The following is a 22749-nucleotide window of genomic DNA, read 5'->3' as shown; positions in this document are numbered from 1 at the left end:
GGACAGCTTTTACGGATGCAGTCATGTTACATATTGCTAAAGATATGGTGCCTGCATAAACAGCAGAAAAGCCGGTGGTTCATCCACATGCCGAAAATATTCAACCCCAGGTTTGTGCTACAAAGCCGCAACGGGGCATGATGTCTCAAGCTAGAAGTAGACAGGCTCGTCTTCCTGGTCAAAAATGTGTTAAAGACATCAAGCACACACCTCATGTCCTGTTCAGCTACCAACATGTGATGTTTACCATTCAATGCATGCAGATGTTTAATTTAGTTTACATATCCTCAGGGATCTAAAATACTTTTTTGTAAACAAAAGGCACCTTTTGCATTTAATGAAAGTTATGATAACACTTCATCAATACCAATATGGAAACTGATCTGTTTTTATATAGCAAGCAATCTGATATGTTAAATTTATGTTTACAAAAGCATTTTATCAAAATAGGACACATTCTTTTCAAAAGGATGCACTTTTATTTAATTTTCAAGTGAGTTCAGAGGTGCACTGTTTGCATTGGCAGGGCGAGTTTGTTTGAAATAAAATCATTAGAATATATGTAATGCTTTTAATAATTTTCTTTGTCATTTGAAGTTTATTTTAGAGAAGGAAAAAAATCGAGTAAAATCATAAATCGAATTTGGTGCGGAAAAAATCAGGTTCAATTTTTAGGCCATATCGCCCAGCTCTACTACAGAAGTTGCCAAACATGATAACTACAGTGACACAATAGTGGGAAGCTACGAAAACATGAGGTTAAGTTTTTTTTCCCAAAACCACGTCACTTAATCGCCACCATTCAAAAGCAGGAGCTGCAGCTCTCGCTGCTGGTAGAACAGACAATTTAACAGCCTGATGTTTCTATGTGTCAATTCAGCATTTTTCCCCTTAAGTTGCCGAAGACACTACCTGCTGCCACATTATTGTTGTTTGGTCCGGTAATGTTGCTTTTTGGATGGAAGCCTGGGACATTTTTCTTATTTTGAGCCATATCCAGTGAGCGGATCTGTTTAGCTGTCTGTCTGTGAACACCATCAAATCATCACAACCCTGCCCCATTCTGCTGGCTTACACTTTTACACAGGGGCTGATGTTGCTCTGTTGCAGCTTCTTTCCTGCATCTGCTGGCGGATCAGAGGTGGAATGTGTCCCCCATTCTTCTTCTCTTTTAACTGTTACAGGGACAGTGAAGTGGAATAATGGAAGACTATTCCCGCCTTGAAAAGGCAGTTAGAAAGGGGTTAATGTTTCATATTTGAGGATCTTCTTTTTTACTTGGCAGTTATCAACATCACTTGCAAACATATTTCTGGAATCGGGCATTAAAGCAAGGCTAGATCCTATATTTTCTTGTGGGCTCTCGCTTGAAAGATACTACTGCTGTTCTTGTAACATTGTTCTGGAGCATATGATGTAGCCTGTGTAATTACAAGTAGTTGTAGTTTTAACACAGTACATGACTGTGTGTACATTTGTTTGTTAGTTTCCAAAATACTATTGAGACACCACAAGAAAAGCCACAAGACAGTCCATCCAGTGGCAGATGAGACAACGATTTGTATGGTTACTGTACATCAGCAGAAGACTTAAAATGATACAGATGTTTGGTAGTGTGACAGTTCAGCAATTTGCAGCTGGCTTGTACTTCTCTCAAATACTAACCAAACTCTAGTACAGACTTTACCCAGTAATTCTGTTTGATTTAGTCCTGATTTACCATTTTCCTGTACTGGAAATCTCAAGTAGTATTCTTTTTAGTAGTGGCATATGAACAACATGGCTTAGATATCAACTTAAGGAAGTCAATCTTCAGAGGCCTGTTAAAGCTTTCTTTGGTAGTAGATGTATTTAAAAGCATTTTTTGTTTTGTTGGTGGAGGATGGTCAAGTGTGGGCTCTTATCATCGGCTGCTAAAATCTCCCCTCTCCCCATGGTCTCCACTGAACCATGGTGTTGCCTGTCTGCACTGGCCTTTACTGTCGCTGTCAGACATGATATTGAAGTTTCAATATCTCCACATCTCCAGCGACACTTATGGATTCTTGTTGTACAAGGTTGATCTGCAAATGGTTGTCCTGACAGAAGGCAATCACATTCATGTGGTTTCTTCTAGAATGATAGCCAGAATGATCACATCTGTACCATTTAAATTAGACATTTTTTTGCCTGTGTAAGTCAAGCCTTGGATGTACAGAACTAGGTGCCTTTCTTCCCCATACAGGACACTGTTAGTTTTATCAAAGGGAGTAATCCATGTGAGTGCAACTAGAAGTGCCTGTTGTACTCATGCTAACTGTGACTGAAGGTGGATTAGAGGCTGTGTGATTTTGACCCCTGCCCCTCTACTGTCTGCCCTAGTGTTTAGACTCGTCAGTGGGGAAGAGGAAAAGAAGCTTGGCTGTTAGCTCTTCTCAGGACCCATCTTTCTCAGGATTAAACCAGGTGTGACCTTTACCACAACACCAGCTGCCTCACAACAGCAGTTGTTGCTTTGCAATTATACCTTGCTACACTTGTTAAAAATAAATTAGACCAGTAGCACCCATCTTGCACTCATAATACCCAATGTATATGCTCCTTCGCTCCGTGTACACTTCATCACAGTGGGAGGGTTAAACAAACATTCCTTAGGTGTTTTGATGGCAGTAGCTATTGTCCATATTTGTTTTAACACCAACTCCCAGCCCCCCTAATAATGGCTAAAATTTGCATATGTAATTAAAAGCAATTCATGGCTCTTTCATGTGATGTTTGGTCTGAGGGTAATAAAACCATCAAGTGGAATTCAATTACTTAAGTAGTAGTTCACATAAACCAAAATCAAACCTGATCTCAAAGCTAAGACCGTATTGAACAAGCAGTCATGCTCAAAAATCCAAAAGTAGTATTATTCCAGTCCAAAAGAAAAGACGGAGATTCTCTTGAATTATGGTATTGTTAACAATGTATATAGAACTAATTATAATACCAATTTTATTCTTAGACAATATAAAACCACAATTTCATATTCTTTGTAAAGATGAAAGTTCTACTCTGGATCAGAGTAAATCGGTGCTTAATAAAAGTTGCTAAACAAACAATTCTCAAACACAAGCAAACAAGTCTGCCATGGCTGTCTTGATGGAATACGACTGACACTGGTATCCAGGGGCCCGTATTCCTTGTGGGTGTGGTTGAAGACAGTGCTGAGCAATAAAAAAAGAAAAAAGGAAAGAAGGAAAAAAAATAAAAAATTAAAATCTATACCTCAAATCGCAAGCAGCAATATGTGGGCTCTAGCCGTTTGGCGCGACAGTATGAAGCAGCTCAACTGGCCAAAATGTCACTATGTGTTTTAAAAGCATTTCAAAAGTGTAGCATAATTGAACTGCCGCGTTTTGCCATAAAGACGAAGTTGTTGTAATTTGAGTGTACATTGTCAAGTCCGGGGGATTACTTTTATGAGAAGTGAAAATATTTATGGTTTACTATGAAACTGTAGTACGCCTAGTTTATTTACTGGACTCTGGAAAACACTGTGGCGCAAGGGATGAACTGATAAGATTTTGGTGATCAAAGGTCAAGGTTACTGTGACCTTACAAAACAAATTTTGGCAGTAACTCTCAAAACTTCATACCATGTGACATAAGTCTTTAGATTTTATTTATATTGAAACATCTTCCTGGCCAGTATTCAATTCCATAATTCAGGAACAGAAGTGGAGAATGGGACTATCTACAGGTGGTTGATCCGTCTCGTAATCTAGGTGTTGACAGCACATTGAGGAGTTGCAGCCAGAGCCCTGTGTGTAGTGAAAACTAGCCACAGAGTGCAGCAATCGCATGCCACACTCCTGGAGCAGAAGGGGCTGTGGGGTTTCCTCCCTGTGAAGTGAGTGCTTGCAGGAATGACTTCAAAACTCTGCAGGGAGGGCCACCTTAAATAGTGACTGTGGCTGCCAGTAACCTGACATGGCTGTTTGGGGCATTTGCCACTGACTGGCTGCTGCTACTATTTGTGCTTGCTGTCTCTCAGACCCTGGTTGAAATATTACTGGTACAGTAGTCGCCAAATGTTTAATGGCAACAAGAAGTCGTATGTCTGAGGCAAAGATGCATAATGACAAGTCCCTCTGAAGAAATCTCCCTTGCTCCTGCATTTGATTACACTTAAGTGAGCACCCAGTTAGATCTATGTGGACCAGGATGAAACTTTTAGTTTCATGTGGCTATAGAAGGTAAATTGAGTTTAGTGAAATTTTGGGAAATGGTTTATTCATATTCCACTTTTTATTAGCTAGTTATGTGAAATGCATCACACATATTTGCCCCTTCAGGCATGATGGCCATGGCATTTTTGTGCTCACAGAACGAGACTTTGAAAGTCTAACATCCTCTGGTGCCCACCTTAAAACTAAGCTGATTGTAGGGATCCTCTGGGCTGTCATGCTGAAGATGTGTGTGAAGCATCCATATTTTAGTATTTGTAGCTGTTTCTTGTTCTGTCAGAATCGTTATATTGACAAAGCACACAGCTTCCTCTCACAGTCCAAAGTTTACACAAGTGAGGTTAATTGGTCACTCTGAATTGTTCGTAGGTGTGAATGTAAGCTTGACAAGCTTGTCACTTGTCACTGTATGTCAGCGTTGGTCTCTAGGGTTAAGTACCTAGTCATCTTTACGTCATTATTTCCCATGTTTTGTCTTGTCACACTGACATTTTCTAATAAAAGAAACCTTAATTTTGTAAGAAGTCAAATATGCTAAACCTTACACAAATTGTGTATTGCATGAGTGTGTTTAATACCATTAGGAATGTAATACTAGCTTTTTTCTTCACATATGATAAAACCACCATGTGAATTTGGTTAGAAGTTGCATATTGGAAGAATGTGCATGAATTTCAGAATATCTAAGTGTTTGGTGCGTTCCACTCTTGCTTTAATGACAGCATGCGCTCTAGCTGGCAAAGACTCCACAAGTTTGTGCAAAATCTGAAAACTCAGGTTATCCTAGCATGATTTGGCAGTGTTCCACAAAGCTTTCTGAGTTGTGAAAATGCTTAGCTTTCTCAGACTTCAAGTTTCCCATAGGCGTTCAATAGTGGTGAGGTGACTGTGGAGAAAAGTCCATGACAGTCGAATTCCTTGGTCTTCAAGTAAATTGCAAAGCTTTTAAGATTGTGTTGTGTGTTTGGTGTCATAACCTCACTGCAGCATTATAGCTATAATACAGAACAGTAAGACATTTACTCTCATGACCATGATTAAGTATTTCACTAATTGGAGAAATACTTTAACAAACTTGTCCAAGAGAAAATAAAGTACAGCCCCTGAAAATGTCCTTCTGCCACACCCTTACCCAACACTAGGGATGTCAACGGTTAACTATTCATTGGTTAACCGCAGAGAATATTTCTGACCAGTTATGCATGTCAGTATACTATTACCTTTGCAAAGATACACACTATCCTGCTAACAGCTTAATTAGAACCACTTAGGTAAGTAGTGAAGTGTGCTAAAAGAAGCTTTCCTCCAGGAAGGCAACACAGTTCAATGCACGCTAAAATGTTACTGTAGCACTATGTTGCAGAACTGCATTAAGAACAAGCATGCTGCTACCATGGCTGAACATGGCACACAGCCAAGAATGACATTGCTGCAACATTTGATGATGATGATAATGATAAACTATTTTATACATACATACATACATACATACATACATACATACATACATACATACATACATACATACATACATACATACATACATACATACATACATATGAATATAAAAAGAAGGTCTGCGGTATCTCCCAGCACTGTCTCAAAGGCATGGAGATGCTGCCAGGAGACCAGCAGTTACACAGGGAGAGCTGCATAGGGCCATAGGAGGGAATCAAACCGGCAGCAGGGACTGTATCTGCTCCTTTGTACAATGAGGAATCGGGGGAGCACTGCCAGAGCCCTACTAAGTGACCTCTAGCAGGCTACGGGTGTGCATGTTTCTGACCAAACTGTCAGAAACAGACTCCATGAGGGTGGCATGAGGGCCTGACGTCCGTGAGTGTTACTTTGGGCTCACAACCCAGTACCTTGAAGAGGTGATTTGGCATTTGCTAGTGAATGCCAGAATTGGCAGGTCAGCCATTGGCACCCCATTCTCTTCACAGATGAGAGCAGGGTCACACTGAGATCATGTGACAGGTGTGGCAGTCTGGAGATGCTGTGGTGAATGTTATGCTGCCTGTGACATCATCCGGCACGACTGGTTTAGCAGTGGGGCAGTGATGGTCTGGGGAGGCATGTCCTTGGAGGGTTGCGCAGACCGCCAGTTCATAGCCAAGGATACCCTGACTGCTGTTAGGCACTGGGATGAAATCCTCAGGGCGAATGTCAGATCTTAAGCTGATGCACCCTGGGTACATTTCTCTACAGCCAAGACTTGCATCAAATGTCAGTCTTCACGACTGCTGTTTCATTATGCCATAGTTAATGTGACCAGACAATGCCAGGGGCACTAATAATAATCCTCAGAAAAGCAATGGGGTTCTTCTTGGTCTGTACTCGGGCCCCTTATAAACCAATACTAAGTAAAAGGGTTCTTCCACCCCCACATGTCTTAAACCCTAACAATCTTTATTAGGAATGTGCTGGGTTTCTAAAGATGTAACAGTTGGTTAAAGGACTGTGGTCAGCCATAATATTCAAACTTAAATCTGCTTTTTTATTGTTAATCAATGTGTATCCAGCTTTGAATTTTACTTTTGAAATTATATTTAGGTGGGTAAATCAGCCCAGGGATACCACTTTGATGAACGAGTGCAGTGTCGGCAGTACTCTCGTTCTTGTGTTTTTTTGTTGCTTCTCCTTTGTATGTTCACTGAATAAAGCACATTTCCCCTCCGGCTCCAGTTAACTGCCGTCAACATTACATTACATAAACAGCACACATTGGAGTTCAGCTCTGCAGTTGCTGCTCTCATGTTGATAAACTTATGTGAAGATCATTACATTTTGTAACTCCAAAAGTTTAATGAGTAATATCTTGTCAGTAAACTGCCCTTCATCAAATCAGAATTCAATGTGATAACCGGTGTGTCCCCTAGAAGATCTGGCTCTGCAGCAAACTCTCTTCCAGAGATAACCAGGTCTGCGTAGCAGAGTGGCGGCTCCGCTTCTCCCCACTATCTGGTTCTCCCCACTCAGAAAAACACATAACAATTTTTCACTGAAGGTTAAGGCTGACAATAAAGTCAGTACTCAAGAGTTTCTGGTTGTCTCTCTTTCTCCCATCAGGAGAATTACAGTTGATCATTGTTTCTTTACATTCAAGGTGGATTTTACATCTTTGATTTTATGTCAAGGATGTTCACATCAGTATTTGTGTCGTTCTTTGTGTCCTACTTAATGTCAATACAGAACTTAAAGGTGCACTATGTAGTTTTAAAAAGAAATTAAAGTTCAGATATTTCATATTTAATAAGTTGACATCAGACATAGGTAGAGCCTTCGGCATATAATTTTGTACCGTGTTGAATCCAGAATCCATATGGTTGCTTTCATTGTCCGGAGAAGCCAACATATAGGCTGGTTGTTGTTTAGATTAGCAGTTAGCACATGTAGTATGGTGAGGCTTGGGTGGGTTTCATGTCTTTTTGGTGGTCTTATTTCTTCTTTAAATGTGTGTGTGTGTGAGAGAGAGATCACTGAGCACAACTTTGATGTTTAATGTCATTAAACCATTTAGGATTGCAGATGACAACTTTCAGTTTGATAGTAAAACATCAGAATTGGCAACATAGTATCACCACATATCACACCCTCTGAAATGAGAATGTCACATTGTTGTTGGGTCCAACAAAAAAAAAAACAAAACCAAAAAAACAGCTTTAGGAACGCAGCTCTTTAATGGAAAGTATGTCAATATATTCTTTAAAATATAGACTGGCAACTGTAGTTCAATGCTGAAGCGCTTAAATGTGTTTAACTTTCTTTCATAAACTTTCTGTGAATGAATATTTCAGCGATCAAAAAAGGAATTTGGCTTACAATGAGGTGTGCCTAATAACAATGTGTTGAAATGCAATAAAAATAACTTAACAATTGTTCATATTTTACAACATTTACATGAAAGTGAAAAGGGTCTGTTGCATCTTTCACAGAACACATCTGGAACATCTGCTTGTATTTCTATGAGTAGGAGTACTGTGGTATTTAAATTCCTTGAGTGATCTTTTTAGGGATGTATTCATGACACTTTTTACCATGCACAAGTTATTATTGTCACAAGGCTTATCTGTATAATATTTTAGATGTTTGTGTTTTACAGCAGGGCTTGGCTTATTTCCATGTCTAAAATGAAGACAATAAGTTGAAATAATTTTGTGTGTCTTCATTTCTGATTAACTTCTGGATTATCATCACTGTTTTGTGGGGTGTCACTAATGGATGATCATGTGTTGTATCCCTCTCTGTCAGTTGTTCCTTATTGACTTTGGGTTGGCGAAGAAGTACCGAGACAACCGAACAAGACAGCACATCCCCTACAGAGAAGACAAGAACCTGACTGGCACAGCACGCTATGCCTCCATCAATGCGCACCTGGGCATTGAACAGAGGTCTGTGCACATTTCAATATTTGATTCTTAAAGACAACTTGGAAAAAATATGGGTTTCCATTCCGAAACCAGTTTCAAGTTTTTTTCAGTTTACCCTGGTCTTATCAACAGGCTTTCAACCAGCTTTTCAGTTTCTTGTTTTTTTTTGTTTTGTTTTTTTTAAATCCAGTTATTGAAATATACACTTAACATTATATTTATTGTGTCATTTATTGAGATGCAGCATTGCCCTGCTTGTGCACTCAACAACTAACATTATTGTCTGCAGTCGCCGTGATGACATGGAGTCACTAGGCTACGTGCTGATGTACTTCAACAGAACCAGTCTGCCGTGGCAGGGATTAAAGGTATGATATTATAACTGACTTTGACGGTTGGAATGATCTCAATCCACCAATTTCCTTAGTTGAGTGCGCATTGATAGGGCCACCTTATATAGACTACACCTGGTGTATGAAATGGCTTCATCCTCACTACACTAGTAAAACTGTAAAACTGTGATGATTTGTTCATGCCACTTCTTGCCCGCATCCAGGCACAGTTCTGGAAGAGTGGTAGGTCAAGTTTGAGTAGAGTCACAAACTTGTTGCACAGCAACACTAACTGCATTTAATCAGCAAGTGGATCAAATGATTAATTGTGGAATGTTTTCGTAATTGCTGAGGCAAAAATGTTACCAGCAGAAATGCTATACCTGATGTTTCACATAATATACAATGATGATCATTGTCAGGCTGCCACAAAGAAGCAGAAGTATGAGAAGATTTCAGAGAAGAAGATGTCCACACCTGTTGAGGTCCTCTGCAAGGTAAGAACCTGTTAAACATTGACAGTGGAATGTTATGAAGTTAATTTACATCCAAACAAACAACCTAACTGTATGGGTTTGTTTTCAGGGTTTTCCAGCAGAGTTTGCCATGTATCTGAACTACTGCCGTGGCTTGCGTTTTGAAGAGGCTCCAGACTACATGTACCTGCGCCAACTGTTCCGCATCCTCTTCAGGTAAACACACATACGCAAATGTTAGCATAGCAGGCAATTTTTGCAGTGGTTAGTCTTACAGAATCACCGTTACTAATTCAGGTCTTTCTTCTTTACAACTTCTAGTTATAGAGGGAGTGTCTTTGTCAGTATTCTCTCAAGCGTTCAACATTTTCTGTATTAACCGCTGCAGCTTTCCTGAACTTTATGGCACAGTAACCTCAGCCATGGAAACTCAAAGACCAATTGTATGTGTTGTAATCTTCAAAGAGAAAGTAGATGTTGATACTTTCTCCTTGAAGATTACTCTTCTTGCATGTTCATATTTCCCACCTAAAAATCCTTGGGGCACGGGCAGGGTTTATAATGTCTAGCAAAGCAAATAAACTCAAATATGTCATGCTTAAATTTTTTTGCTGCTTTATACTGTGGCTACTCCCTGCCAGCTCACCTTGGCCTCCAAGTTCATTTCATGGATTTTATTGGAGATTATATTATTTTGTATTTTTAATTTTTATTGGGGTTTGCAGAGTTAAATATGTAGCTAAAGATGGTATCAAAATTGAAAATAGTATTTTCTGACACAAATGTATAGAAAACACAGAAGGCTAAATGAAAATACAAATATTAAAAACAAACTGTTGACAAACCAAACCCAAAAATAATTACGCAAGCCATTATGTTTTAGGGTTGTCTGTTCGTACATGTGTACGGACCATTTCTGTGAAGGGTTAGGGTATCTCAAGAAACGCTTTGAGAAATTTTCTTCAGACTTGGCATGGATGTCCATCCTGACTCAAGGATGAACTGATTAGATTTTGGAGGTCAAATGCCACTGCAGCCTCACATTTCCTGACTGTGAGATCTCAAGAATGCTGTGAGGGTATTACTTAGGATTTGATGTATAGATCCACTTGGACTCAAGAACAACCTGATTGAAAGTCAAAGTAACTGTGATGTTGCATATTGTGGAAGCAGCATCTCAAGGAAGCCTTGAGCGAGTTTCTCCAAATTTGGCACAAATGTCAACCTCGACTCAAGGATAAACTGATAACATTTTGGAGGTCAAAGGTCAGAGTCACAGTGACCTCTAATCTTGTAACGCTACTAATTCAAGAATGAATTGATGGACTTTTGTCAAATTCAGTACAAATCTATACTTGGACTTGGGGCATGAACTGAGTGATGTACAGAGATTTGTGAGGTTAGGGTTACATGTTGTCGGAGTGACCTCACCTGCTCGGTGATACCAAACTTGGGCGAGCTTGTGACTTTCGCCAGTTGTATATGAATATCAAGTCACCACATTTTTACATTAACGGATGATCCCGTTTTCACGGAGACACACATGGTGTGCACGGAGGGGAAGGGCTGTGTGTATGAAGTGCATGAGTGACTCTGAGATGGGGGGAGAATAGGGAAAAGAAATGCAGATGAACGAATATGCTTGATTTTTGTGTGGGGAAACACTGATATTTGATTTCCCATATTGCCTTGGGAGAGTATATAAACCAATCAGATGTTTATTGAGTTGTTCACCAATGGAACGCTCATCCGACTAATCATCTGTGGTTGACAATGACATTTTTTTTTTTTCCTCAAACCACAATCTCGAACATGTACATGCACAATTAAGTAGTCCTGGCTTTGACAAGGGGCTACGTACTGCAGCAACATAATAGCTGATGGTGGGCAATCAGTTGTGGGCAAAAATACACCAAAAAGTATCATGTATCACAAATTACAAATATACTTCCTTATCATATATATCAAAATGAAACACAAGTTACATTTAAATTTACTTAAATTAAGTCATTATTTTATTTTGTCTTTGTTTTGTGTCGTTTATGATCAAAGAAACTTGGTGTTTATCTGTTCTTTTAACTCCTGATGTAGCCTTCTCTGATTTTTAGTCAAACACTGACCATTTCATTGGTTCAAAAATAATAATTTGTCTGTCATTTATGATGAACCAATAATTGATTAATAAGGTCTATGATAAAAGAAAACTGCTTTTAATTTGAATCCCTAATCATGTTTGACTTTGCCCTCTGTCTCTTGCCTCTTTCTTTTCCACCACCCATCCTTCCACAAACCATTTGAGTCAGCCCATTGTTTGGAATGTTGTGTTGATAATTTGTTTCTGTGCTTTTTAGGACTCTGAACCACCAGTACGACTACACATTTGACTGGACCATGCTGAAACAGAAAGCAGCCCAGCAGGGGGCCTCCTCCGGGGGCCAGGGCCAGCAGGCACAAACCCCCACAGGCAAGCAAACTGACAAACCCAAGCCTAACATGAAAGGTTAGTAGCAAACAGCCAAGCGACGTTTTTTATGGACACCAATTGCTCATATATTCATTCAGTTTTGTACTTTAGATATCGTTTTTATTCCCTAACCCACACCCCAGTGCCCCTTTTTTAAGAGAGAGTACAAATGCCAAATTGGAAATCTAAAGCAAATTCAGCTTATTATTCCTGTTGGAATGATGAAGTCAGACAGCATTTTAATTTTGAGGAGGCACCCAAAAAACAAAAAACAAAAAAAAAACCAGAAAATCCAAAATGGAATACTTTGACACAATTGGTCTGTCTTGCAGAAGCAAAGACGTCCTTGGGGAATTTGACTACTAACTTTGCTGTCATGCTACTCTATTCCTTTGTTGGGACTGGACAACGGGCTCTCTCCATGGTGACATTGCATTAATGCTGACCAACTTGCTCTGATCACGCACCTATGATTCTTCTGCAGTCTGTTTTAACATTCCCTCTTCAACCTGGAAAATCTTAATTTATCCCTCCTTACTTAACATGTTTTTCCCTCTAACTATTTGACTGCAGTATTAATGATCCAAGCAGATGGAGACACGGTGTTGGTAAATGAGAACAACAACCTGAGGAATATTGATCCCTCAGGACTGTCAAAAAGGGTACACCATTGATGTCACTGTATGCAGATGTATGCAGATGTTGCCACAGTCTCTGTCCTGAGTGGCAAACATGAGGTCAGTTCTACCACTGTGCATTCACATGGAAAATGTAGCAAAAATGCCACAACAGGGCCATCTGTGGCTCAGGAAGAGCCACAGAGGAGGGGTCCCTCTCTCAGGATGGACAAACAGTAGATCAAAATCAACAAAATCCGACTTTACAGTTTGTATTGACAGAATATCTGTAACAAATTGCATAATCTATGCAAAACGTGTAGATCCAGGAGGATGACTGAACAGGCCGAAGCATGCCCCAATGGTTAGGGTTAGGGGATGGTGAAACAGAGGATAGAAATGATCCAGTGGAGCCAGGGATACGGCAGTCCAGATCCATCAATGTATGAGGCAGTAGGAGTCGGGGGGGAGAGAGATGTTCCCATAGGCCCTGGTCCATCTGGAGAGAGCTTGAATAAATAGAGGAAGAGGAAACTGCAGAGAGTGACAGTGACAGAGCGACACAGCTTGCAGCTTGTGGGAAACAAAAACAAAAGTTTAGTTCAGAATAAACAGATTGTTTCTCGTTGGCATGGCTATGCAAATTCTAATACTACAGACAGATTGAGACTGAGACTGACCCACTGAATAAGCAAGCAATCCAAGTGAATAACTAATCAATGGTTAAGTCTAAGAAGTATGTTTTGAGTTTAGATTTGAAGGTGTCCGTAGAGCCAGATTGTCTGATTTCAGTTGGGAGGTTTTTCCATAGGAAGGAGGCATGATGGGGATGATGAGGTTATGATTACCCAAGAAGCAGCTGAGTTGGAGCAGGAGAAACGGTACGATATCTATGTCTTTGTCTTTTGCGAGTTGGACTAGCAGTCACATAGTTACTCCTTGTTGCTTGCATACATCTCATCATTTGATCTCCCCAGATCAGTGTTGCCATCAATCTGCCAGTGACTGAAATCGCGGTTCTACAGACCTCACAAATGACCAAACTTCTGTAGAGGTTTCAGTATTTAAAAAAAAAACAAAAAAAAAAACAACTCAAAATGTCTTCCAAACTTCACACTAAATGATGCATTGGCAACTGTGTCAGCATTGTCAGACAAGTTGTTTCCGTTTATCCCCGCAAGCATGGATCGAATAGCAAAGGAGGCTATTTGCTAACGTTACTTTTGTAAAAGGAAAGCAGGAGGAATTTTTGCAGCTAAGGTAAGCTGAATATTAACTTTAAAATCAGACTATCAACAGAAAGATAGTACATTTACATCAACTTGAATAATTTGGTAATCAAGATCTGATGTGTTTTTAAGCAGTGGACTGTGCCAGAACAGCTGTGTAGCAGTATTCTTCAAAAAATATCTTATTGTCCAGATTTATATGCCAGCGTTTCTCACAGGATTTTGTGAGACCTATGGTGGGTCAACTTCGTACCATGTTGGGGGTTCCGAAGCCAAAGTTCCCCCAGAAGGACGTTATACTCATTTTTAGGTTAAATGCAGTGAACTGGTACAGTTTGAGGGAAAATAAAAAGGGTTTATCTAATAAGTAACATGACCATAAATGAGAAATTGCGGAAAATATCCTATGTAGAAAAGAACGCAGTGTGGTTCTCTCTCCAAGCTCACAAACACCACTGGCTGTTGGCATTTATGAAAACATAATAATAAAAAACTAGTTTTATTTTAGCTTCATGTTTTGAGACAGTCACAAAACAGTGCAGGAATTGTTTTTTTTTTTTTTTTAAATGTACTGCCCAGCTATGTTAACAAGACAGACAAAAAGACTGGAGAGAGATTAGCTTTTCCTCTCATTGTTTTTTTCCTTCCATCACCAGAAGAAATGGCTGGTTTTGCCTCACTGATGAGAGTGCATGTGCAAGTACAGAAGGGGGGTGCATTGCAGTTATGCATTCAGTGCAAGGGAATGCATTCATTGTCAGGTGGCAGTAATGTACACAAAGAAACACCAGTTTTTTAAAATGTATTTACCTTGGGCAGTGCATCTTAATCAACGTTTTGTTTACAAATCAATCGGCTGAGTCATTTTCCTCCAGATGGAATCCAATTAATTGCTTGCTAATCAGATTGCTGTTGCTACTGTGTAGCTTGTGTGTGTCCTTTTATTACCAACAAAATCTGTAAACAAATGGAAAGATTTCTGATTTGCAAACTATTAGAAACCCGTACCAACAATGGTTATAATGAAAATCAGAAACTGATTAATTCAGAAGCGTTTATTATAAAGTGTTGACATCATACAGTTATCCACATAAGACCCCTTTGTGTGGAGTTGGCATGTTCTCCCTGTGCTTGCATGGGTTTCCTCTGGGTACTTCGGTTTCCCCCACCATGAAAACATGTACATCAGTTCCGTTCCGTTGTCCGTGAGGGTCGCGGGGATGCTGCTGCTTTTATCCCCCCAAGGGGTTGCAGGGTTACTGGGGCCAAATCCAGTTTACTCGATGGGCGAAGGCTGGGGTACACCCTGATGAGTCGCCAGTCAGCTTTATGTTCAAATTGACCTGTCTTGATCAAGAGACTGGCTATGATTTGCAGTTGGTACACAAGCACTGTTGTTGGCTGCCCACTGATCCTCCAGCATGGGATTCAAAGTGTAGGGCCAGTTTTCTGTTCCAGCTGAGACAGGAGTCCTTTTTACACAGATGTATCCGCTAACTGTTTATAATCATATGGATGTAGTTGTAATGTGTTGTGAATGAGATCCTGACCCACCCCACCAATTTGGAAAATGTTAAGTTACATTTTTCGCTCTAAATTACATAATCGCATGAACATGTATTTGTTTTAATATTTGAATAATATTTTAGTATTTTGTGGATTACAAAAAAACATTTGACTAAGAATAACTAATCTTAGCTAGCTAGCTAAGGAAATTTGTGTAATTTAGGTCAAAGTTGTATCTTTTTATTAGGAATGCACAATATATCAGGTCTGTTCATGGAAAATTAATATTATCTGCAATAATGAAAATTGCTTTGTACCACAAAGTCGTCATTTCACCATACCCTTCACACTTCACAACTTTCTACCTTGTAATTGGGAGTATTGCAGGTATTTTGGTTTGCTCACTACATGATTGTTCACAACAGGGTTTAACTCATTACATGGTAACAAACGTGAGATATGACAAAGTAATGATGCGACCCATGCTGTCAAAGTTGTTTTTGTGCTGATTTGCAGCATGAAAAGGGGGAAAATATGAGTGACAGGATGGATTACAATGCAAGGGTATTTTTGCAGTTAAAATGTGGAATGGCCTGGTCGTAAGTTGATTTAGCAAGGATGACACGGTTACAAATACTGTAACACTTGTGTGTACATATTTTTACAGTAACTAGAGGCTAAAATTGTGCTCGCCCAATTTGCATAGATGCATAATGACACTGGGTCCAGAGTGATACTGTGGTTGACAGCAGAGAAGAGGGGGAGAGAGGAGTGTGTGCTCACATTGGTTTTACCTCATTCCTGCCCCCCCACCCATCTGAAGCAACACCCAGATATTTAGCCTGTTACATATCCAGAGGGGGCATCTGCGACACGTCAGTGAGCAGTCCCAAGCTCCTGGATCACGTATTTGAACAGTTGACCCCCCCAGGGTTGAATAAGTTACTCAGGAACTATGAGTTACAGTTTACGTATTACTTTGTTAAAAAGTAATATGACTCTATTTGGTATCATTAGTAATTAGTTAAGTTAATGAAGACAATGATTAACAGTTCATCCAATCACCTGCCTACATTTTTTTAAAATGTGCCTTCACTTTTCCAAACAATTTCTTCTAGCATCTTTGGTGATGGTTTGCTACACAGCATCATCTGGAGTTAGTGGACTGTAAATGGTCCTACAGTAGAGAGAAACTGCAGTAGTGATGAATATATTCCCACAATTATTTACTTGTTACAGTAACGTAATGTATACACCTTTCACAGTATCTTGCTGGCCAAATTATTAGTATTGTGGTAGTGCTAGCAGTGATGTGGGCTGCAGAATGCACTGTACATGCAGCAGATTTTAATTTGACTGAGTTCCGACTTATGCGATGGAAGACTGTGATGCTGAATGCTCTAAATCAAATGACCAATATTACAACCAAAACATGCCATGAAACCTTTTTAAGTGAGAGCAATAGGGACTGGTAGTGAAACCCGGTATTAAAAGACACCTCCGGCTAAATTTAGAAGAATTGAATGGCGTGCTTGCCGCTACATTACCACAGTACATTACCCGATGACACAATTTTACTCAATAATAGGTTTGACCACAATGTGCTCAGCAATGGCCGAGCGGTGCTGTCTGTTTTTCAGGTGATTGACAGGAAGCGGTTCTATGTAGCGTAAAGTGTTGATATGACTGCTTCGGCAGATACATAACTATAATAGCTCTTCTGTGAACAAAGTTGAATGAACTAAGGATGTGTTGCATTAAGTTACTCTCTGTACTTGCATATGCCTGTAATTGAAACATACAGTGTTGCATATATATAATATGTATATGTTAATTAGCTGTGGAATAGTGGCAGAACTTAAATCAGTGGTGCAGGCATACAGCGTATCATTATATATATTTTTTTAGTTGGGTTTGCCTATTGCCACTTCTAAATTCCCTCTGATGCACATCTTCTTTACAATGTTGGAGGGAACTTTAGGTAACCGTATACTTGTGAACCATCTGTCACTACTGCTAATTTTGTAATTTTTCTTATCCCTGTCCCAAAATGGATTGATGGGCAAACACATCTCCTCTACCTACTATATTTCACAAGCTCAAACAATTCTTAGTTTTGGTCTTATTTGTGTTTTATGTCTTTGATACTTATTCTATTTTATATGTTGAGCAACAAAGGACATTAAAATCTAAAGTTTCATTGTAAGAAACGGTCTTTAACTGGAGCAGGAGGAGTGCTACGGTGAACAGATCGACAGGACAGGTCATAAGAACTATGATTCTGATTAAAAGGGGATGGGGTGTGGGTGGGTGAAGAAATCTACTTTAATAAAGAACATATTGAAAACATAACTGACAATGGGTCAAGCTGCAGAAACATGCAGTGCGTCGCCCATAGGAGAGTTAATGTGCACGTGCTACAGTTTGAACCTGCCTAGGAAGACGCATCTTACAATATGAATACTTAGCCCTCTATGTAGCAGGTCAACCACTGTGATGCTTTTTACTGCCCCGAGATTCAGCAGCAGAGCACCTGATCTCACCTCATTTTAAGACCGCTGGTATAAAACTAAAAAAATTGAAGACCCTTGCGCTGCACTGTGCACCACCTCACCTGGCAAAAAGTTTGGCCCCGATGCTGGAGGATGGCTGCAGATTATGTTATTCATATGTTCCTCATCAAGTGTGAATTATTTGATTGGATTATTTATAATTAAAAGTCTGTTTGCATGGATTTCCAAATCCATTTTTTTTCCTACCAGATGACCCCAGATGGGTTCCATAGATATGGATTAAATCAATGCGCACATAAAATGGCCTGTCTTGTTCAAGAGGGAGAGGGAATCCAGGGCCTCAGTCTGGACTGCTCTCATGTGTCACCTGGTGGCTGTTGTTGTATGCTAAAGATATTGCAACATAAGCTAGATAAAATAACTTCTCTTAAAAACACAGCAAAAACAAACAGAACAAAAAGACCAAAGGAACTGATAATAATCCTTACCACCATGTTTCACTGTGGCTTTGAAACACTGTTGTATCATTCTTTCTCCTGTTGGTCTCTTCACGTACAACCTTTTGTTACTGCTGCAAGTCTGTAAGTTGGGTTCATCAGTAAATAGAACCACTTTCCAGTCTTTCACTCTAAAATTCTGATATTTGTAGCCCACTTCAAGAGTTTGGTCTCGTTTGTATCCTAAGAAGTGGTTTAGACAGGCTTTTGCTGATTGGAGTTTCATATTCTTTATTCAGCAAATTGTGTATTTCTGATGAAAATGCTTTTGTTATACAGCAGGGTAATGAGCCCAAACAAACAAAAGCTTGCAAGAACTACTTTAAGACCAAAGAAGATCAAGTTGTCCTGACAGACTGACTTTCCTCAAGCAAAGGTTAAGTGTATGCTGTTATTGAAGTGGGGGGAAATGCCAAATTCTATGTTGTAAAATTCAGGGGACCAAATGCAAAGATATTCTGAGATTCAAGAATTTTTTTCATAGATTCAACTTTTCTAAGCTAATGTAATCATTAGTAATGAAATAAATATTAATTATTAATAATTAAATTCAAAAGAAAGGAATTGCTGACCCAACTGTATATATAGATTCACCCACATACATTGTACACTCCCTCACTCTCTTCGACAGGACCACTGAAAGTGCAGTTACTCTACAATTCTCTAGCTATTGCTCTAGCCCCAGCTGGCCCTGAGCACAGTGCCCTCTTTTACATGCGATTATACGTCATGTCCACATCGTCCCCATGCTGGAGCACGGTACTGGCCTCACACTACAACTGGCCACGGAGGTCAAACGTACTTGGACACGGTACGTAGTGCCAAATGCAAAAGTGATCTTAGAACACTGACAGCAGACTCATCTGAACAGGTCTAATGAAATGGCTGTATCCTAAATATCCTGTTTAAACTATGACAATCTGGTAATATGCTGGTTATCTCGCCTTGTCTTGTCGACGTCTATCAAACGCCGCCATGGCAAATGATACCAAGGGAAACGGTACAGATATGATATCCTAGGACCAGGGAGAGGTGAAACAGTTATCTCTGCCAGAGTTGTCAGGTCTGGGCTAAGCCTCACTAGCCTGGGGGCAGGTTGAGCAGGCACTGCAGCATTTTTTTCAAAAGCCTTATTCAAAGCTAAGAGAACTCTGCCTTGAGATTGTCATACGTCAAGGTTTCTAGCGTTCTTGTGCAAGGAATGTGGGAGCAGCACAGGGTGTGGTCTCACAAATGTTTTGTCGTTCTTGTCAGATTTGCAGCGATAAAGGAAGCAAAAATAAGTACAGTATATGAGGAAGGAGTCTGGAGGCCGCAACTGGAGTACCCGATGTGGTAACCTTACCTTAGATTTTCCATTCTTTTATGATTTCCTGAAAATGATCAGCACATGCCTCAGCATTGATGACAGTGCAGATTGCAGGTTCCATTCTTTATCAGTGATGTGCCGCCTGGTTTAGGGAAAATCACAGTAAACCAACACCTCAGCAAATAATGTGCCAGAGCAGCAATACTTCTACATACATACTGTAATTAGGAAATACATTTCCATTTCCATATGATAATGGATACAAAAAATTAAGTGTTAAACCTGGCTATTCTATTTACGATACTACAGAGGAGTCCATCTTCACTTGCAAAGAAGGATGTTTTCTGGGAGGAAGGTCACTTAAGTCTCAGTTGGGAGGACAGACCATCACAGTGATTTTTTTTCAGTACAAGTTTCCAGAGACGGTACTGCAACAACACAATAATTGCAGGTGAAAAACACACACTGTTGTTTGGTCCTTTTGACGTTGTTCTGTGGGTCATTTTGTCTTTCATTTGATGAGTGAAGGATCAACCTAGCTGTCAGACTGTGAACACCATCAGCCTGACACACCCCTGATCCACGCCTCTGGCATTTCCATTCACACAAATGCCGGCTCGCCTCTGCTGTGGCTCTGAAACTACATCCAGAGGCGCATGAGAGCTGCAGCAAAACTGCCCCCCCTCGCATCTGTGACTTCCACACAGACAGTGATGCAGAGAAATGGTGCGTGTTTCCTACACTGAAAGGGCAGTGTGGATGGAGCTTGTGTTAGTCTGTGCCTTGTGCATACTAACCTCTGTACATACATCAGGCAAGAAGTAATCTGAACAATTATCTAGACTTTTTTTCTCAAACCAATATCTTCTCAGTAATGTATATCATTTGTGCTTACTTACCATGAATATTGCTAATCACATTTATTTGTTGGCAGCATCCCAAAAGAATTCATCTGAAGTTTAATTTTAACTTGGCTGAGTGTTCTTTCTTATTGTCTTTGCAGCCAACATTTTGATGTGGAAAACAGCAAAAATCTTGGAAGTTTTTCAGTTTGATGTTGTCTTGAAAAAATCTTGGGAAATTTAAAGAACATTTTCAAAGGTGCTTAATGCAACTGGATAGTGTGGTCAAATAACCTGATAGAGCTATGGAGAGTGAACATTGACTGGTGCAAGAAAGTAACTTTAAACTGGGATACTAAACAGCCTAAACATTTTTTTTCCTTGGGTTTAACCTCTGTCATGATTTTCTCCCATCATTCATATCCTCCAGTGTACTATTCTTCTCTTTCACTTGTTTTGTAACTGCTCAAATCAACTAAGCAAGGGGTGTTGCTCTTCAGCTGGTGTCTGCCATCACTGTCTGTGGGGTTGTGAACACTGAGGTAATGATGCTGACTGTATTTCTCTTTGTGTGTCTGTAGGTTTCTGAGTGGTCTCTGCCTAGAGCGGAGCTGCAGAAGTGTTGGTGACCAGGACCAACAAGTCTCTCTTCCTGGACAAACGACGAACAGAAAGTCTGTGTCTCTCCTTCCATAATAACTATCTATGTAATGGAAATGTATAGATTTACACACTGTGCTGTGTTATCTATATATTCATAATGTATATATAATAAAACTCTGCACTCCGAAAGAAAAGAAGAGTGAAAAAGAAGGTTTTTTGGATGTGGAGGCTTTAGCCCCCTGCCCCACCCCAGACACACATACACCCCTCCCCTCATCCATCCCTGTCTCTGTCCACCTTTCAATGTTGACTTTTTGTAAGATTTCTTTGGAAACTGAAGTTAAGAAGATTGTCAGCTGACCCCCTGTTTTCTCTTGCAGTGGAAACATCTCAAAGCATCTCTTCCTGTCTTCACTCCTTCATTATTTCACTCCCTCACTTCTTTTACCACGCAAATGTTAAAACATATAAACCTGAACTCTTTTCTCCTTTTTTTTTGTTTCTGAAATAATTGAATGATGCAACCCTGGATGTTATTTACTAAAAAATCAAAAAATGTTGGATTGTTTCTTTTTTGTTTTCCTATGGTGATTAGGAGTTTGCCTGTTGACAATATAAGCAGCTCATGGCAACAGTCAATGATAGAATGATACTCTGGCTCTCTCCCTCTGTCTTTAGAGCTCTGAATCATTATTATTATTATTATTATTATTATTAAATCTGTTGTAAAACCTATGGTCTTCTCCAAAAATACCAATAAAAACATGACATAACCTCCACGCACAAGTCATTATCAACCACTTGCACAATGAAACTCTCTCAGAAGAAGAATGTGAAGCACTGATTGTGTGTGCCTGGTGCAGAGCAGAAAGTGTCTGAACATGTCCAGCTGATTGATCGTTGAGGTTATACACATGGAATTGTTCACAACAATATAAGCCCCCCATTCTCCACACCATGATCATTTTTATGAAGCTCAGATTTAAGTTGTTTAGTTATCTTCTCCTTATTCCATTCTTGAAGATGTAGTTTGTGTTGTGCTTGTTGTCCGAACATCACTTGCATAGTTTTTGTTAACTGTTTTGTAGCCAATGTGGTCAGTTATCTAACTATTGAGGGGCAAAATCTGTGTTGCATATCTGAAAAACCTTACATTGGATCTGCTTCACTCTTGGCGGTTGTATTGCTGGGGACCCAAGGAAGTGCAGTGTTGAATTTGAACATTTGACCCATTAAATGTTAACATTTGAAGAAAAAAATATGATCAGCAGTTTGTACAGAAGTGGGGCTTCCAGGCTAGATGCAAGTTAAACACATGGTAGAGAAGAGACAAGTGACTTGGCCATCTGTGTTTCAGAGAAAGCAGTTAAATGGTGTGCTCTAAAAAGGAAAAAGTAAAGAGACCTGTTGTCTTATACTAGATCGTCAGCATGCCCCCAGGTTGAAGAAGCAGCTGCAGTACCAGTGTAGTAGGCTAAGCAATCATTCTACTGTGGCTTGAACACATTAAGCCACCTAAATTAAGGCCCTACTATAAGCAACAATATCATCTCAGTCAGCCACGACATAAAAACCACTGACGGCTAAAGGAAATGACATTCATCAGCTTGTTACAGTTCAATGTTCAGCTGGGAAACCTTGGGTCCTTGATACACACCACACAGCCAAACACTGTTGCAAGTCAAGAACATCGAGCAGCATCCACCAATGGGACAGCGCAATCTGCCACACTGCAAATACAGCACAAGAGCAGCCTTAAGAACCTGACAGATCTTGA

At 39.8% G+C, this 22749-nt stretch overlaps 1 protein-coding gene across 4 annotated transcripts in view; it reads left to right on the top strand.

Annotated features, from left to right (window-relative positions):
* Window positions 1-21760, top strand: part of csnk1a1 (casein kinase 1, alpha 1) — a 44649-nt gene extending 22889 nt beyond the window's left edge. The window contains exons 5-11 of one of the 4 annotated variants that reach the window (XM_037076269.1): window positions 2362-2445; window positions 8466-8605; window positions 8874-8952; window positions 9339-9413; window positions 9502-9608; window positions 11744-11856; window positions 20951-21760. In XM_037076269.1, coding sequence (XP_036932164.1) covers window positions 2362-2445; window positions 8466-8605; window positions 8874-8952; window positions 9339-9413; window positions 9502-9608; window positions 11744-11856; window positions 20951-20958 — 606 coding nt within the window. In that variant the 3' untranslated portion in view covers window positions 20959-21760. Of the gene's footprint in view, window positions 1-2361; window positions 2446-8465; window positions 8606-8873; window positions 8953-9338; window positions 9414-9501; window positions 9609-11743; window positions 11898-20950 lie in introns of those variants that run through there. The other 3 variants (XM_037076267.1, XM_037076270.1, XM_037076268.1) reach the window with 3 other exon arrangements.
* The last annotated feature ends 989 nt before the right edge of the window (window positions 21761-22749 follow it).

Source organism: Acanthopagrus latus, chromosome 18, assembly GCF_904848185.1.
Source record: "Acanthopagrus latus isolate v.2019 chromosome 18, fAcaLat1.1, whole genome shotgun sequence".
In the NCBI taxonomy this organism is placed as follows: domain Eukaryota; kingdom Metazoa; phylum Chordata; class Actinopteri; order Spariformes; family Sparidae; genus Acanthopagrus; species Acanthopagrus latus.
Note: the sequence above shows the minus strand (reverse complement) of the source record. Positions and strands in the feature narration are given on the sequence as shown.